The 13660-nt window shown below is 44.1% G+C and overlaps 1 protein-coding gene across 5 annotated transcripts in view; it reads left to right on the top strand.

Moving 5' to 3' along the window:
* Positions 1 to 686: 686 nt before the first annotated feature.
* igsf9a (immunoglobulin superfamily, member 9a) overlaps positions 687 to 13660 on the top strand; it is a 30118-nt gene continuing 17144 nt past the window's right edge. For 2 of the 5 annotated variants that reach the window (XM_035776123.2, XM_035776119.2), the window contains exons 1-9: positions 718 to 1118; positions 5919 to 6013; positions 6167 to 6361; positions 9964 to 10110; positions 10700 to 10848; positions 10967 to 11084; positions 11958 to 12099; positions 12270 to 12415; positions 12534 to 12676. In XM_035776123.2, coding sequence (XP_035632016.2) covers positions 5953 to 6013; positions 6167 to 6361; positions 9964 to 10110; positions 10700 to 10848; positions 10967 to 11084; positions 11958 to 12099; positions 12270 to 12415; positions 12534 to 12676 — 1101 coding nt within the window. In that variant the 5' untranslated portion in view covers positions 718 to 1118; positions 5919 to 5952. Of the gene's footprint in view, positions 1119 to 2000; positions 2105 to 5918; positions 6014 to 6166; positions 6362 to 9963; positions 10111 to 10699; positions 10849 to 10966; positions 11085 to 11957; positions 12100 to 12269; positions 12416 to 12533; positions 12677 to 13660 lie in introns of those variants that run through there. The other 3 variants (XM_035776121.2, XM_035776120.2, XM_035776122.2) reach the window with 3 other exon arrangements.

Here is a 13660-nt window from a genome sequence, read left to right as displayed (position 1 = left end):
ATGTTTTTTATGACCTGCCCCTGTTCTGGAATAATAGCTTGAAGAAATATTCCCATATCATCTATTGAAATATTTTTGGGCCAAATCTTTGTAATGGAATGGGAAATATTATTTACAGTCATCGGTAATGGGCTAAAATGCATTTGCACCAGGCTTCATTACTGTCAGACAAACGGGAATAGCCTGCAGTTGTTTTTCCAATGGAAATATAATTTTCATTAAAAAAAGCATACATTTTGTGTGGATATTATTAAATTATTCTAGTGTAGCCTATTTTACATTTTCATTCAGTCTAGTTTCACAAATCTGTAATTGTTTATTTGATCAGTTAGTTTAAGTCCATGCAGGAAAGCAACAGGCTGTATCACAACCTGTGGTGATTGGGAAACCTATAGGGCAGCGCACAATGGGCACAGCGTCGTCGGGGTTGGCCGTCATTGTAAATAAGAATTTGTTTTAACTGACTTGCCTAGTTAAATAAAGTTAAATAAAATGTTAAAAAACATTCCGTTCAAAGAAGGCCTACAAAATACAATTTTAAACCACACACAAACGTGCTAAAAAGGTAAATAGACTGGAAAGTTAAAAGCACAATTGGTTCAAACCTTTTTCTAAAAATGTACGTGCGTGCGAGCGCTTGCCTGCGTGTGTGAGGGAGAGCGGGAGGGGGAGGTGATTGGTCAAACAAGCGGCTCAATGAAGAGGGAAGAGGTGAGAGAGTAGAAACCTTCGCTACGGAGCATCAAAGGTGCAGGGAAAGTTATTCTCTGCTTTTTAGGGTACTTTCTAACATTGGGAGTATCGTGAATCTTCGTATACATGTTGGATATTACTGAGGAAATATGATGGATATACAACGCGTCTAGCAATTGTATTTGAGAATTCAGCGCATAATGCGCCATCATTGATTTGCTTTAAATTGCATATACTATTCGATATTTCAGTAAGGATTAGCAAATCTGTTGAAATTTGAAACAACATATTTGCCACCTGGGAATAACACGGTGAAACACCTGTAACTTTTGCACTGAGGACTAGAGGAATTACTGAAAGAATACTTCAGACTGACGCACTAAATGGAAATACAACCTGCCTTTATTTGCATTAGTGTAAAACAGGTAAATTGTATTTTGCTAACTCAATTTGTTCCCCGACAACTTCAAGATATATATATTTTTTCATCTCTTCTGTATGGCTTTTTAAATATTTATTACTAGAACCTTCTAGGATTTAACCTGTTCAATGACTCAAATGTGAGTCTTGACCTATCTCAAAAGTTATTTTACAAGCCAGTTCTTTTTGAGCGTCTTTATTTTAGACTAACCTCGACACTTGCACCTGCTCTGATGTCGCAGACATGACAAACAGGGAACTGGGATACTTGTTTTAAGAGACCACTGGGTTCATTGTACTCTGAGCCAGTGTTTGCAGTTGACTGCCATGCCAGCCTCATATTTATTATTTATGCTCAGGTTTAAAGTCCTCCTGAATCACTGGAGTCACGTGGTGTGAGGTGACTTTACTCTTGCCTTAGTAATTTAGGACACACAAGACAAGTAATTGTATAATAGGCTATTGTAAAACATGTGCTAGCATTGCTGTGAATAGGGGTTGTGGGGGTTATGTTAGATTACTGTAGATTTAAACCACATACTCCAATCATATACCATTTGATGCTTTTAAATTGAGATTGTTATCACTATTGAGTGAAAAGGGGTATAAAAAAAAGGCTACAAGTGTGAACTGCATCGGTCATGATGCGATTCCAGCCCACTGGCAAGAAATCTACTGGTAACTCTCCTCCAAACAGATATGTGAGAATGTAATCATTTCCCTGATGATTTCTAGGTGCAGGGAAAACCGTCTCTTTTATTATGCTATTACTCAGAAGATGCGCTTATACCTTGAGGCTTAAGAGAATGAGAAGCCTAATTTGTTCTGAATAGAGCACAATATCTCACCTGTGGGGTTCTGAGTGCTTTGTTATGACTAGGAACAACCAGTCCTCATTACCTCAGTCCTCAAACCACGGCTGGCAGGAACAACCAGTCCTCATTACCTCAGTTCTCAAACCACGGCTGGCAGGATCAACCTGCATTAACAGGTGTGTAATACACCTGCTTATCCAGTCACCTCTGTGTGATCATCAAAGACACCTTTCGAATCTATTATTTTGCTTTTAGAACATGTCTACATCTCTGCAACAAACACACACATTCACAGAGCTTCTAAAAAAATACTTTCAATCACGGCATCCCTCAGAGGTGTGGGATCTTTGTGGCCTCTCTTAATATTGCGGCCAATGCCTCACCCCCAAAACCCACATGTGATAGGCCTAACCCGTCTCTTCCATTTCACATGAATAGAATAAGAGTGAGAAAATCTCTCTCGCACCCATAGTGCCAAAGGATGAGTTGGAATCCTTCCCTCTTAAATGCACATCTGGCTAAAGCCTCTATTTTAACAGCATCCAGAGCTTCCTCTCTAGCCAGTCCAGGCAGGGTTATGGCCTGGTTATAGAGCTAGGTGAATGGGTAAGTATTCTCTAGTGGCTACAAATCAATCGCTGCCCATTTCCCTGATTAAATGTAGTAATACACATAGTATTTCACCAGTAACATTCTCACTGCCCTCCCTGCTTTCCTATATGCTGATAAATCAAAGATAGGCATTGCCCGTTGACTAGGGCTGTTGTTTTTGCTCTACAAACATTGCAGGAGCATTGTGTTAACGTCATCAGTGTGTTTGTAAGGCGACGCTGCTTATTGGAGGCAGGAAGTGTACTGAGGGAATTGCCCAGGCCTAGGTTGCCACGGTTAAAGAAGCTTCACAACTCTGTCTCTCACTCTGTCTCATCCTCTTAGTTATGGTTCAATAATGAGTAAACAGCTTTGTTGATTAGGCCTAACACTTAACCAAACAAATAAACTACACCCTTTTCCCAATGTTTTCAGACCTTTCACTAGTCTACAACTACGTACAATCTCCTCTCTCTCTCTCTGTCTGTCTCTCTGTCTCTCTCTCTCTCGACTATCCCAGTATTGACTATTGCTCTGTCTCTCTCTGTCTCTCTCCCTCTGTTTCTCTTTCGACTATCCCAGTATTGACTATTGCTCTGTCTCTCTGTGTCTCTCTCTCTGTCTCTGTCTCTCTCTCTCTCTCTCTCTCTCTCTCTCTCTCTCTGTCTCTCTCTCTCGACTATCCCAGTATTGAGTATTGCTCTGTCTCTCTGTGTCTCTCTCTCTGTCTCTGTCTCTCTCTCTATCTCTCTCTCTCTCTCTCTCTCTCTGTCTCTCTCTCTCGACTATCCCAGTATTGAGTATTGCTCTCTCTCTGTCTCTCTCTCTCTCTCTCTCTCTCTGTCTCTCTCTCTCTCTCTCTCTCTCTCTCTCTCTCTCTGTCTCTCTCTCTCGACTATCCCAGTATTGACTATTGCTCTCTGTCTCTCTCTCTCTCTCTCTCTGTGTCTCTCTCTCTCGACTATCCCAGTATTGAGTATTGCTCTCTCTCTGTCTCTCTCTCTCTGTCTCTCTCTCTCTCTCTCTCTCTCTCTCTCTCTCTCTCTCTCTCTCTCTCTCTCTCTGTCTCTCTCTCTCTCGACTATCCCAGTATTGACTATTGCTCTCTGTCTCTCTCTCTCTCTGTCTCTCTCTCTCGACTATCCCAGTATTGACTATTGCTCTGGCTCTGTTTTTCCTCACCCTCTTTTATTGCTTTATTGCAGTGCTGTTCCTTTGAAGAGAGAAGCTATCTTTGCTTGCTTTAACAAATCATGGTCGTAAAACTGTACATTCACTATGTATGGCTATTGCACCACCCAAATCACCTCCATTGTCACAGTCCGATTGTACACTCAGGCCTTACTTTGCATTTAGATTAGGATTCAGATTAGGACATCTTAGAATGAGACAGACCTACAGCACAGATGGATTATGTCATCGGTCTCTTTATGAATGCTTAGTTGTCTCTTCTGTGAGGCTGGCCTCCAGAACAGATTATTCTATCTACCTGACCTCCATGCTGGAGCGAGACGGGCATTTAAAAAGCACTGGGAGTAGGGTTTCTTGGGTATTAGTCCTTGTTCATTGTGAGCCAAATGCTAGGACAGTAGGTTTGCTGCTTATCCACAGAAACACAGTCAGCCCTGTGTGTACACACCAAGCCCTTCTTCCTAACCAGTCAAACCTTTCATCCTCTCTCTGTTTGGGAGAAAAAGAAGAGGCAGCTTGCTTAGTAATGCAATTGAAATAGAGTGACAACAGACGAACACACTCAAAATGGTTATTACTGTAGTACTAGAGACTTCCTCATGATACTCAATTTACAAGACAATCTTATTTAATTTAGTTTGTCATCTGGACTTTGTGCAAGAGTCCTATAAAGTTTTATGGTGAGTGTCAATTTATACGTAGCTTATTACCTATTTGAAATTGTGTTAACAGGGTGAGTCTTGCTTTACGTATTCAGTTGGTCATTCAGGGAGCGGTCACTGTTGACCTTTTGCTCTCCCTCTAATACCGACAGTGAAGACCCATAGAAAATGGCTTTCTATACATACTCAACTGTACTTATGCGCTATTTACTATTGATACTATTTACATTTCAATGAATTCAATATTTTTTATTGAAGTTAAAATGCATTTTGAATTGCTATGAAATCCTCTTGAGCTTGATTGCAGCTCTCTTTGGTGGACTTGTTGGTTTGTGGGTGTATGCGTAGGATGACACGTGTCCGTGGGATTTGGTGAGTGCCGCTGCTCCCTCTAAGAATAGCCTTTGCTCTTGCGGTCTGCAGTGGCTCTAATTAACTTAGCGTAATAAGCTGGCATTAGTGGTGTGTGGTAAAGTGTGCTGGGGATGGAGTGTTGAGTGGAGTATTAGCCCGTTAAATCGCTCCCTCACACGAGCACACCACACATGTCTTATGTGGTCAAGGACTCCAGCAAAGCAATCCATGTATCTCTAGCTTTATGGAGGCATACTGTAGGGCAGGGGTAGGCCTCTAGATACAGCCGTGGGCCAATTTGTTTCAGAGTGGATGGTCGTTGGGGCAGAACACAATTTTAATAATTTATACACTGCAAATTGACCACAACTAAGCCCAAAAATAGATTGTATTTGAAAATAACAATAACTTCATACCTTGATCACATTGAGACACGATCATAGATGAATCTTTCTTTGTTAGAGGGGATACTTGGGAACAAATTAAACCATTTCTTTGCCGAATTCCAGGTAATTTGACCAAAAACTGGGGGGCCCCCAAAACATGGTTTGCTGTCCGGTTTTGGCCCACAGGCCACCTGTTGCCGACCCTTGCTGTAGGGTTACTGTATAGGTTATAATTGTAGAGGCTCTGACTTCCCCCTAACTGGAAACCTCATCATGGATTCATGGTGGATCATAAAAACAAGCACAGTATCGTCTTTGACCTGCTTGAAGTAGCCTACTGCCAGCTTTATGCCACCAATGACGGATGCACCACATGCAGTACAGTGCTACTGGCTGCTGTATGTCTGAGGCAGCCCAGATTATTTCTGTCCTTGACTGCTGACAGCCAACAAGTTCACTAAGCTCTCTGAGAAAACCACACTGATTCTTACTGGAGCTGGTCAGGTGCTCTGCAAAACGGACTCTGTAGATTTATGTGACATTTAATGAGCATTGAAGTTATGAGAACCATGTAGGGCTGGGAGGGTTTTGGCAGGGTTGTCTGTTGGATATCCGTTTGTGAAATGATATGGGGTGAATTCCAATCTTGAGAAAAGTACTTGAAGAAATCTAAACACATCTTCCATATGTCTATAAGCTAGACACAACTGTCAGTTCTCTCTTGCCCGCTAGTTTGGAGAGAGGTGACAGGTGTCTGTTTTGTTGGCAAGATGCAATGTGTGACAAGTGTGTATTTTTGTCAACAGATCAAGTATGCTGAAGGCTGTTTGACTGGCAGCTATGGGACCAAAAAGAGACTCTTTTCTGGATGTTACCATGGTGACGGCACTGTGCCTTCTGTGTGAGTAGAGTACTTAATGCTTTCCCTCTGTAATGAACTCTCTGTCATTCGCTCTCTCCACAGCCACATCCATACCTGTCCCTACATTCAGCCATTTCCCTCAGCAGGATTATAATAATGTGAATAATGTCATTTTTTTGTTGACCCTCATAGGGGTCACTCATGGTCAGAAGCCAGAGGTGCGTGCCAAGGTAGGGGGTGTGGTGGAGATGGCGTGTAGACTGCCACTCCCTTACGCGGGTGAGTCTGTGCCCCTGCACGTGGTGGAATGGGTGCGCCAGGGATTCGACATCCCAGTCCTAATGAAGTTTGGAGTGTATGCTCCTCGGGTGCATCCCAACTACGAGGGTAAGTCCATATTCAGCCCATCAGAGGCTCGACTGGGATCTAATCTTACAGTGAGAGTGTTTCATTTCAGCCCCCTGTCAGGTCCGTCTCAGCACTTTGGTATCATCTGTTGCCCAAGGCTGAGGTTTCCAGACCCCAAACAGTTTTTCCAGGGGCCTTGTCCATTAACACTGTCAAGCCCCCTTTCCTACAGTAAAAGTCCACCCAGACTTCATCCTACCTATATCCTTCCTTAACAGCTATCTTCACTCAAAAAACAACAGTAACTCATCCCTTTGTCAGCTTCAGTCCTCCTTACTGCACCGCACCCCAATGGTCTGTGTGAGCTGGGGGCTTTGTGTTCGTTGGTCCTCTCAGATTGCATCATGGTCTATTGTCCCCATTCCGCCCAGGATCAGAGAACAAAAGGCAGTCTATGGGGGAAAGAGATCTTCAATAGAGCAGAAATACCTTTTGTGACGGCTTCTGTCCTTTAAAGTCTCAGACAAAGGGTTTGACGTGGACAGAGGGAGAGCATGTCTGTGTGTTTTAGGACGAACCTAACTAGAGGAAGATCTGTCTTCCAACGGGCCGGTGGGAGTGAGATTAGACCTGTCTCTGATCATTGGAATTTGTGCACGGGTGCAGTGCATTCATATGTGTGTATTGGCTAGGGCTCAGGAATCACACTATACACCTGTTCAGCCAATTCGTATTAGAATGTTAGAGAGCCAGATGACACACCCATGCCAACCAGACAGGGAAATACGATAACCATACATGCCTCATTGACACTGGTGTAGAGCAGACTTGCTATAAAGCCATTCAGAGTAATATGACCTGGTGATAAGAGATAACTGATGCCTCAATCTTTAGTGCTGCTCTTGCCAAAGAAAAAGCAAGAAAGTCAATCACTCAAATGAATATATAAAGCCCTTTTTTCATCAGCAGATGTCACAAAGAGCTATACAGAAACCCAGCCTAAAACCCCAAACAGCAAGCAATGCAGATGTAGAAGCACGGTGGCTAGGAAAGATTCTCTATAAAGGCAGGAACCTAGGAAGAAACCTAAAGAGGAGAAAGTCTGACTAATGTCCTCTGGATAGGTCAGCCCTCTCCCCTCTATTACGGAGGAGGAAGAGCTGAATGGGTCTTTTCAGTGTTTGTTGTGTATATAGAGCAGAGGAGAGGGAGAGCGCTGTGTAGAGAGAGAAGTGATCTGGAGAAGTGAGCAGGTTGTTAGTTCTGTACACACAGAAATGCTGATTCAGACCCCGGGAGAGAGAATAGTCAATGCTTTGGGAAATACAGCTGTATAAATGCTGTGTAACATAATGATATCCTGTACTCTACAATACTACCAGAGTGTCTACAAAGCAAATCATAAATACATTAAGAATATCCCCACTGTACTGGCCTGTATATTTTCCAACATCTACGGACTAGCATTGGATCATATTACGATTATTGGGCGACTGGCTTATATTGAATGACTAATATTTCATTAAGGCATGCATACGGCTCCATAGCAGTTTCCTAGTCTCTGAGTTGGTAGCCAAACTGTGGTGATTACAATGTCAAATGATCACAGAGTCTCTTAACAGGAAAACAACATGCAGACATTAGGAACTGAAGGGTTTCAGGAGGTAACTCTATCTGCTTTCTTCTCCGACCGAAACTAGAATACCAGCGCCTGGGAAACCTTTGCCCAAGGGTGACGACATGTCTCTAGGAAGGGATAGGGACCATAGATTCTGAATTTCATATCCGTGGGCACTTGGAAAGTCCCATCAGCAACAAAACATATTCAGATATTTACACAAATGCAAAGCTGTTTATAGTAGATTGAAGGCAGCCTGTGTGCAGGCTTAGCATAATTTAGTGATCCTGATCTAATCTGTTTGATTGTTGCCATTCATCTACAAATTAAAACATAACATTTTATTGGGTTGTAGTGTATTGAAATAAGTGCATTATTTGAGCTGAGTCATTGTCATGTGTCTGTGCTGCTAGTGTAGATGCTTTCCCGTTGGACTGTCACCTGAGAGCTGAGGCCATTGAAGGATCAAACCTAGCTGGGCTTTGTCTAGTGATGCATTCAGAGCAATGGGGTGTGGTCCAATTCTTTGAGTTGCAGGACTGGACATCCAATGGAAACATTATTATTATTCATAACATCGGACTCAGATGTCCCACACTTGTATCTGCACTAATGGGTGTGGGAGAGAGTGTTGTCCTGGATTAAACAGACAGAGACTGACATGGCGGTCAACAGAAATACTTTTTGGATCATTAGAGTGCCAAAGGAGAGGAGGGACCGGCAAGTGGAGAACGAGAGAAAGAGGGGGAGGAGTGGTAGCCTCGCGAGCTGCTTGATCCCTCGAGCTTACGTGAATGGTTCGCTGCAGCATTAATAAGTCTGGTATATACGAGGCTAGAGGAGTGGTGGAGGGGAGTGACATTTGGTGGTTGCAGAGAATGCCATGATGTGGGAGAATGGCTGCCAAAGAGGAGGCTCACTGGGCCAGTCTTGTGACTGTATTTAAATCAACAATGCCTTCACTGAAACCCCACACTAAGCCCCACTAAACTCATTACAGAGTTGATTTGTTTGCATATGCAATACCGTGCCTGTGTTAGTGCATACATGTGTGTCTCTCCCTCTCCCTGTCTCTATCTCTCCTTTTGCTTTCTCTCTCTCCTCTTGCTTTCTCAATTTACATATTATTCAAATCTAGAGATGCATTTTTTTTCATGTGAACCTTTTCAAATCACAACAGCGGTAGGTGATCCAATCCCTAGTTGGTGTGTGCGTGCGTGCGTGCGTGTGTGTGCGTGCATGCGTGTGAGAACTGGTATTTTGCTCTGACCGTGACACATGTGGATTTAGCCCCCATTCCATTTGGAAAAAGTAAACAGCATGTGATGTCATAGTCGGTTCCTCATCTGTTATCACAGCCACCACCCCTTTAACTGCAGTAGCTTCCTGATCCCCACTGTGGGCATAGAAACGGTCCCTCCCTGTCACTGGAGACATGGACTGGCGTTAATGATTAGCTCAACACACCTCAATGACTCAGTGTCACAAACACATTAGCGCTACAGTGTGAGGCAGGCTCGTGTTCTTGTAATGTCTTGTATGTTTATGCAGCAGCTGTATGTGTCTGGATATTCTCCTCAGTGCTTCACTGTCTGTGAAGTCCAGGCTTATCACGCTGCTAAACTGCACTGTTTCAGTCATTTAGTTACAAATATGGCTTAATTGAATAGCAAAAGAAATGACAACTTAAGAGAAATGGAGTGAGGGAGATGAGAGAGACGCCACAGGGAAGGAGGGAGGGGTGAGTCAGCAAACACCATTGCCACAGGGTGCAGTCACCTGGCAACCAGGAGATAACATTTCAAAGCTCTCGATGACGATCCCAGTGAGTGTGTGTGCGTGTATGTTTGGATGTGAAGGCTTTATCTGTAGGCAATTGAAGTATCATAGAACACTCCTATCAGTTGTAAAACACATTCTTTGTATTGAACCTCCCTGAAATTCCTCATTATTTCCAATGGTTTGATTGGTTCTGACCCTGTCTCGTGCCCTCTCACTCCTGTGTCCTCCCCTGTGTCTCCAGGCCGTGTGTCTCTGGTGAGGAATACTGTCTTAAGGGTGAAGGGGCTCCTCATAGAGGACCAGGGCCTGTACGAGTGTCGTATCCTCCTGCTGGACAAAACCACAGATGAGACCCGCAATGGCACCTGGACCCTGCTGTCTGTCACCGGTGAGAGGAGGGGCTTGTAATGGGGAGTGGTTTTATTTTAAGGCCATACAGTCCTACTATCCTCATCGTACCTTATCATATCATATACACACACTCCCTCTGTCTCTCTGTGACCTCTGTCAACAAAACACGACTGCTCAGACAAACACACCCATGTAGGACACGTTCCTACTAGGAAGACTTTTGGTGGGGTGAGAGAGGAGCAGGAGAGGCGCCGAGGCATTAGGACAGATTAGCCAGGCACATGGCCCGGACAACGGCAGGGTCACGTCTCAGGCTCATTGTCTAATAAGGTTAAGATGCCTTGGCAGGAGGGCCTGGAGCACACGGCCAGGCAGAACTTCTCTTTCTGTCTCCTAAACAAACACATGCTTTACTCATGGTGAGCTGTACAGTAAGTGACTGGCCTCTAAGGGATGTTTGCTTACCCCAGGTCAAGCGCCTTCAGCCAATATGACTTTAAACTATGGCAAACCTGCTGATTCTGCTTTGTTTTTTGTGAGATCTTCACCTTTACAAACTGTTTAACTGTCTCTTTGGAAAAGGGATAGAGGATGTTGTGTTGACTGTCTTTGTTGTTGTTCTGTAGCTCCTCCTATTTTCAGCAAGACCCCTCCCCCTGTCATGGAGGCTCTAGTGGGGAATCCTCTCTCTCTGGCCTGCGTTGCCCATGGTAACCCACCACCCACCATAACCTGGGCTAAAGATGGTACTCTCATTGAAGGAGATAAGGTTGAGGTGAGGAATCAAAAAAACATCACCCCTACAATCCAACATTGCAATCTATCTCTCTCTCAATGCAAACTGTATTGTCCCTGCAGGGAAATTCATTGCTCTCTCTCTCCCCCTCTCTCAGGTTCTGAGTGGAACGCTGTCTCTCAGAGCAGTGGACAGGGAGGCAGGAGGACAGTATGAATGTCTCGCCTCCAATGCGGAGGGCAATGTGACTCATGTGACAAAAGTTAAAGTCAAAGGTCAGTCGCTATTTGTCTGTTTGTTTGTTCAGGAGATTCCCGTCTACAGTTTCCCCCTGGGTCATACTGGAAGAACAGAAAAATTAATAGGAATCTCCCAACACCTTGTCTAGTAGGCTTCTAAACAGCTTCTACCCCCAAGCAATAAGATTACTGAATATCGAATCAAATAGCTACCCAGACTATTTGCACCCCCCCCTCTCTTTTACGCTGCTGCTACTCTCTGTTATTATCTATGCATAAGTCACTTTAAACTCTACCTACATGTATATATTACCTCAATTACCTGCCCCCGCACATTGACTCTGTACCTGTACCCCCTCTATATAGGTATTTAGCCTCGCTATTGTTATTTTTGCTGCTCTTTAATTATCCCCTGAGTGTCGAGAGTTGTTATCGCCATCTGGTGGTGGTTGTGTGATGTTCAGTTACAGGTGAACCCAAGGGTTTATATGGTGTGTCCATACTGTGGATATTTTCCCTCATAAATTTCACTTATGTAATAAAATATTTTCCATTTATTTTTAAGTCGCACTATGTTATGCCGCATGACGTCAATATGACCAGGATATGCCGTTTTAGATTTGGGTGTGTTTTTGGCAGTGACACCTGTTAGGATTATAATAAGGCTTTGATTTCTGGCTGTAGTCACTTTTTCAAATCCTTATGTAAGCCTTTAAAACAGGCCTTCAAACAAATCCTCTAAGTATTTATCCCAATCAGCCATAATCTCCCAACATGAATGTCACTGTCATGCTGTGCAGTGTTGCTCTCACCAGATAACTGATTGGAGTTGAGATATCTTGCTAATCTGCCATGTCCTGCTGACTTTTATCATAGAATAGATCAGGGATTTCTTTCCATCTCAAACAGGTCCTCCAGTCATTGTTATCCCCCCGAAGGACACCTCCCTCAACATGACCCAGGATGCCCAGCTGCAGTGCCAGGCTTTGGCTGATCCTCCCAACATGACCTATGTGTGGCAGAGAGAGGGAGAGAATGTCTACCACATAGAGTGAGTTTGGTGCATTTTGACCTGGTTTCTTTATATTGGAATTGTATATTTACATGGGATTTTGCGAATGTTGTAATGTTTCTAATGAGGCGTTTGCTCCATTTGAATGTCCTTTACGGGTTGTGTGTCTGAATGGGTTTTAAGTTTTATTTTTTATTTTTTGGTGTTAGGGCTCTGAAGTCCCGTGTGAAGATCATGGTGGACGGCACCCTGCTCATCACCCGCATTACCCCAGACGATTCTGGGAACTATACCTGCATGCCCACCAACGGACTGTTGACTCCGCCTACTGCATCTGCCAATCTCACTGTGACACGTAAGTGTCTATGTGTTGATGCGTTCCTCTCCAATCTTCAGTCCCCACATAATGACACAAATCCTACCTGTCCATAAATCCCGTCCAACCTTCAGTTTGTTTCCTCTCTCCCTTTCAGACCCTGCCCAGGCTCTCCTGATGCCACCACAGACATATCTCCCCACAGGCCTGGGAGGTCTGGTCTCCTGCCCCGTGAGAGCTCAGCCACCCCTGCTCCGCGTCGACTGGACCAAGGATGGACAGCCACTGGATCTGGCCATGGTGGAGATCAGCCTCATATCTCCCCTCATAGGGATAGCCGTTAACCGTCTGATGCTGATGATTTGACCATTTCCAATATGCCCTGTATGCCTACTGCTCAACAGAGAATATGTTTCCATTTAACAGAGATTTATACAGTGCAAGTATTCAGACCCCTTGATTTTTTTTCTCCACATTTTGTTACGTTAAAGCCTTATCCTAAAATTGATTAAATCGTTTCCCCCAATCAATCTACACACAATACCTCATAATTAAGCGAAAACAGTTTTATTTATTTTTGTTTCAAATTTATATAAAAAAATCTGAAATATCACGTTTACATAAGTATTCAGACCCTATACTCAGTTATTTGGTGAGGCACCTTTGGCAGCAATTACAGCCTCAAGTATTTTTGGGTATGACGCGACAAGCTTGACACACCTGGGGATCTTCTCCCATTCTTCTCTGCAGATCCTGTCAGGATGGATGGGGAGCATCACTGCACACCTATTTTCAGGTCTCTCCAGAGATGTTCGATCGGGTTCAAGTCCGGGCTCTGGCTGGGTCACTCAAGGACATTGAGACTTGTCCCGAAGCCAATCCTGCATCTTCTTGGCTGTGGGTTTTGGGTCATTGTCTTGTTGGAAGGTGAACCTTCGCCCCAGTCTGAGGTCCTGAGTGCTCTGGAGCAGGTTTTCATCAAGGATCTCTCTGTACTTTGCTCTGTTCATTTTTGCCTCAACCCTGACTAGTCTCCCAGTCCCCACAGCATGATGCTGCCACCACCATGCTTCACAGTAGGGATGGTGCCAGGTTTCCTCCAGCCGTGACGCTTGGCATTCAGGCCAAAGAGTTCAATCTTGGTTTCATCAGACCAGAGAATCTTGTTTCTCATGGTCTGGGAGGCTTTAGGTGCCCTTTGGCAAACTCCAAGTGGGCTGTCATGTGCCTTTTACTGAGGAGTGGCTTCTGTCTGGCCACTCTACAATAAAGGCCTGATTGGTG

This window comes from Oncorhynchus keta, chromosome 9, assembly GCF_023373465.1.
Source record: "Oncorhynchus keta strain PuntledgeMale-10-30-2019 chromosome 9, Oket_V2, whole genome shotgun sequence".
NCBI classification, from domain to species: domain Eukaryota; kingdom Metazoa; phylum Chordata; class Actinopteri; order Salmoniformes; family Salmonidae; genus Oncorhynchus; species Oncorhynchus keta.
This window is presented reverse-complemented; position numbering and strand designations above follow the sequence as displayed.